This window comes from Mastomys coucha, unplaced genomic scaffold (assembly GCF_008632895.1).
Source record: "Mastomys coucha isolate ucsf_1 unplaced genomic scaffold, UCSF_Mcou_1 pScaffold13, whole genome shotgun sequence".
Lineage (NCBI taxonomy): Eukaryota > Metazoa > Chordata > Mammalia > Rodentia > Muridae > Mastomys > Mastomys coucha.
In genome coordinates, this window is record NW_022196895.1 from 9,032,927 (window position 1) to 9,037,615 (window position 4,689).

The following is a 4,689-nucleotide window of genomic DNA, read 5'->3' on the forward strand; positions in this document are numbered from 1 at the left end:
GGGGGGGGGACCCTGAGGGCCTGCCTTCCTGGGGATGCTGCGGGGAAGCCCTGACCTCCACCCGCTTCTCCCCAGCCGCGGCCTGTTACTATGGCGACAGTCCCGGGCTCCCCGCGGGGCTCCCTAGACCCCGGCGGAAAGTGAGGAAAGCGGCCGAGAAGCGGGCGGAGGAGCCGCCCGGAGCCCGCCCTCCCGGCCCGCGCTGCGCCACTCACCTTGAAGGACATCCTGCACGTGTCCGCGGCGCCACCGCCCGCAGGTCCCCGCTCGCTCTCCGCATCCGCACGCCCAGCCGCCCGCCCGCCGCAGAGGGGCGGCCCCGCGCGCTCCCGCGGCCGGTGACAGACAGGGCGGTGCCCGGGCACGCGCAGGGGCGGCCAGGCGGGCGCGCGCACTGGCCCCCTGCCCGCCGGCGCTGGCACGCCTCACCCCGCGGGCTCATAGCACAGCTCCGAGCTCCGCGTGCACTCTCCGAGCTCTCCGCACTCAGGTCAGGCTTCCATGTAGAGTTCTCTAGACTCCAGGTCCAGGACACTCTCCACACCAAAGTCACATTTCACACAGAGTTCTCCACACTCTGCATCCAGCATGCACTCCACTCGGACATCCTACACCACACACACACACACAGACACACAGACACACACACACACACACACACACACACACAGACACACAGACAGACAGACAGACAGACAGACACACACACACACACCTTGTACACACCCTCCACGCTGTCTCCTACACTCCAGGTAGAGCTTTCACACCCAGTGTCCATGCTCCCACGGGATGCTCTTCACACTAGCATCATATTTCACATATGTTCCAGAAAGTTCTTCACAGACACAGCTTCCACACACAAAGTTCTCCATATTGCGCAGTGACATCCTCCACACTCATGCCTCACACCATTCATGCAGATTCTCCACACAGGAAGTTCTCCACACTCAGGTCGCACACCATCCCCCCATAGATATCCACACTCAGACATCCGCCCTACACACACACACACACACACACACACACACACACACACACTCACACACACACTTTCCAAATTCCATTCATGCCACGCCAGCTCCTCATACCAACCTTCTTCTCAGTCGTAGCCACACATGTAAGTCCTCAGACACACCTAGGAGGAACATTGTATTGCTGACGCTCAGCCTTCATTACGGAAGAGAGTTCTTTGGTATTTTAAAATGAGGTTTTAGAAGAATTGGTCCACCATCCCACCACTCTTCCAAATGGCTATTTTTATGTTCCTCTTTCTCATTCTTTTTCTCCCCCCCCCCCCCCCCCCCCCCACCCCCCAAGACTCTGTGGTGTCTCCTCCCGACCCCCGTTGTTTGGTACTATTGGTGGCTTTTGATTGCATGAGTAGTGGGTGTCCTTCTGGAGTAGAAGGGCCATCTTACTATATTCTATCTTAATAACATTCTTTTCCTGTCCATATGCGGCACACCTGCCCACTCTGTCACACAGACCATTGCCTCGGGGTCATTAGCAGTGGGAAGGTCATTGTTTTTAATTAAAAAATATTATTTTTAATGTAGAAAAGTTTTTTTAAAAAGATTCCAATGTAAAGGTAAAGGTGGCTGTCTTTCTCTGCAGCACTGTGGCCCGCTCATTCATTCATTCATCTATTCACTCACTCATTCATCCATCCATTCATTCACCCATTCATTTTCTCATCGACTTATTCTTCCTCCCTCTTCTCGGTGGCATTTGTGATGACATTTCATTTTAAAGTTGTTAAAAAATATAAGCACAAATAAATTTTGAAAATTGAACTCTGAAAGTGGAGACGTTTATTCTTTTGTAAACGTCTGCTTGTGAGTTCTTGCTATTAGCTCTCACACTAATGGAGTCTTTTTTCAGGAAGTCCTACCTGGTTTTGGTGTTTTTCTCCCAACAATTCAAAGTTTCAGGTTTTTGACCAATTTTGCATTGACAAAATTTTATTTTTTTTAAATCAAAAACAACTCAAACCTTTCCCCCTTGTCTTGGATACTTGTATAGACAAACATATTTTCAAGTTGCTATGGTACAGTATTGTATAAAACAGCAGAGCCCGTGCCTGCCCTTTGGAGGGACACAGTGGAGAAAGGCATGAACTGGCATTAAATACTTGAACTAAAGAACCAGTTGGTTTCCTTATGGAAATCCTGGGAAGTGGAGGTCTTAGCTCATTCCACAGAGATGACAAGCCCTGAGATGGAGTAACGTTGCTAATGATGGATTAATTAATTAATTAATTAATCCTGTTTGGCAGTAAAGACCTTTTCCTTCTACCACCACAGGCCTCTTGTTGAAGTTCTTTCTGGCAGCCTCTGGCTTTGTCAGTCCCTGGAAAGAATGTGACTGGCAGGCAACCTATGTACCTGTGATGGGATTCGCCTGGGTCTCTGTGAGTGCTTAATGTACTGGCCCCACACCTGGCTAAGTTCATCCTCAGAAAACAATTCCTAGGTAAACGTTTCTAAAACTTTAGTGGTGACCCACACTGAGCCACAGTTCTGTCTTCCTCCTAGGAGGCCTGCTGCCACCTGGGACAACCAATCCCAGAGGCCTGCAACTCCCAGGGACTACCAGGCCAGCCAACACCAGAGACAACCAGACAGCTAAAGAAAAGTGGAAAAACGCAACCAAACACACCTGTAGAGTAAGACTATGACCGTAAATCTCATCTTATGAAGATGATAGAGAACCTTAAAAAGGAAATAAATAAACCTTTTAGAGAAATATAGGAAAGTACAATCAAACAGGTGAAGGAAATTAATAAAACTGTTCAAGACCTGAAAATGGAAATAGAAGCAATAAAGAAAACACAAATGGAGGCAACCCTGGAGGTAGAAAACCTAGGAAAGAGAACAGGAATTACAGAAGCAAGCATCACCAACAGAAGACATGAGATGGAAGAGAGAATTTCATGCATAGAAGATACCCTAGAAGAAATTGATGTATCGGTCAAGGAAAATGCAAAATCTAAAATGTTTCTAACATAAAACATGCAGAAAATTTGGTATACTATGAAAAGACCAAAACCAAAAATAATAGAAATAAAAGAGGGAGAGATTTCCAATTCAAAGAACCAGAAAAATGGGGCTGGCAAGATGGCTCAGAGGGAAAGAGCACTGACTGCTCTTCCAAAGGTCCTGAGTTCAGATCCTAACAACCACATGGTGGTTCACAACCACCGGCAATGAGATCTGACACCCTCTTCTGGTGTGTCTGAAGACAACTACAGTATATTACGCCGGAGCGAGTGGGGCTGGCGGTGGTCCTGAGTTCAATCCCCAGCAGCCACACACATGATAGTCCACGGCCATCTGTACAGCTACAGTGAACTCATATAAATAAAATAAATCTTAAAAAAAAAAAAAGAACCAGAAAAATGCCTTCAACAAAATCACAGAAGAAAACTTCCCTAACCTAAAGAGAGAGATGACTACAAATGGGCAAGAAGCCTTCAGAGCATCAAATAGATTAGGACCAGAAAAGAAAATCCTCCTACCACATAAAAATAAAAACATCAAATGTACAGAACAAAGAAAGAATATTAAAAGCTAGGGAAAAGGGCCAGGTAACACATAAAGGCAGACCTATCAGAATTACACCTGACTTCTGGTCTTGCAGATCCTAAGAGAGCACAGATGCAAGCCCAGGTGCTCTGCCCAGCAAAACTTTTAATCACCATCATTCTGCTGCATACAAGAAACACACCTCAGCAACAAAGATAGCCACCACCTTAGCATAAAGGGCTGGAAAAAGATTTTCCAAGCAAATGGACCCAAGAAACAAGCCAGAATAGCCATTCTAATATCCAATAAAATAGACTTCCAACCAAAAGTAATCAAAAGAGATGGGAAAGGACACTTTATACTCATCAAAGAAAAAAATTCACTAAGATAACATCTCATTTCTAAACATCTATACCCCAAATGCAAGGACACCCATATTCATAAAAGAAACATTACCAAACTTAAATCACACACAGAACCCCACACATAATAGTGGGGGACTTCAATACCCACTCTTACCAATGGATAACAGTCACCCTGATACCTAAATCACACAAAGACTCAGCAAAGAAAGAGAATTCCAGACCAGTTTCTCTTATGAACATTGATGCGAAAATACTCAATTAATTCTCACAAACCAAATCCAAGAACACATCAAAAACATCATTCACCACAATCAAGTAGGCTTCATCCCAGGGATGCAGGGGTGGTTCATTATATGAAAATCTATCAATGTAATCCACCATATAAACAAACTGAAAGAAAAAAATCACATGATGATCTCATTATATGCAGAAAAACCTTTGATAAGATCTAACACCCCTTCATGTTAAAAGTCTTAGGTCAGGAATACAAGGCACATACCTAAGAACAATAAAGGAAATACAAGGAGAGACAGTATACAGTGAGACAATAGCCAACATCAAATTAAATGGAGAGAAACATAAAGCAATTGTACTAAAATCATGGACAAAACAAGGCTGCCCACTCTCTCCCTATCTGTTCAATATAGTACTTGAAGTTTTAAGAGCAACTAGACAACAAAAAGAGATCAAGGAGATACAAATTGGAAAGGAAGAAAGAAGTCAAGGTATCGCTATTTGTAGATGATATGATAGTGTACATAAGCGATCCCCAAAATTCTACTAGAGAACTACAGTTGCTA

At 45.0% G+C, this 4,689-nt stretch overlaps 1 protein-coding gene across 3 annotated transcripts in view; it reads right to left on the reverse strand.

The window, feature by feature from the left end:
• The window catches only part of Ankrd29 (ankyrin repeat domain 29), a 54,271-nt gene extending 53,899 nt beyond the window's left edge, over window positions 1–372 (reverse strand). The window contains exon 1 of one of the 3 annotated variants that reach the window (XM_031364981.1): window positions 216–372. In XM_031364981.1, coding sequence (XP_031220841.1) covers window positions 216–227 — 12 coding nt within the window. In that variant the 5' untranslated portion in view covers window positions 228–372. The remainder of the gene's footprint in view (window positions 1–215) is intronic. The other 2 variants (XM_031364990.1, XM_031364987.1) reach the window with 2 other exon arrangements.
• Window positions 373–4,689: the final 4,317 nt, after the last annotated feature.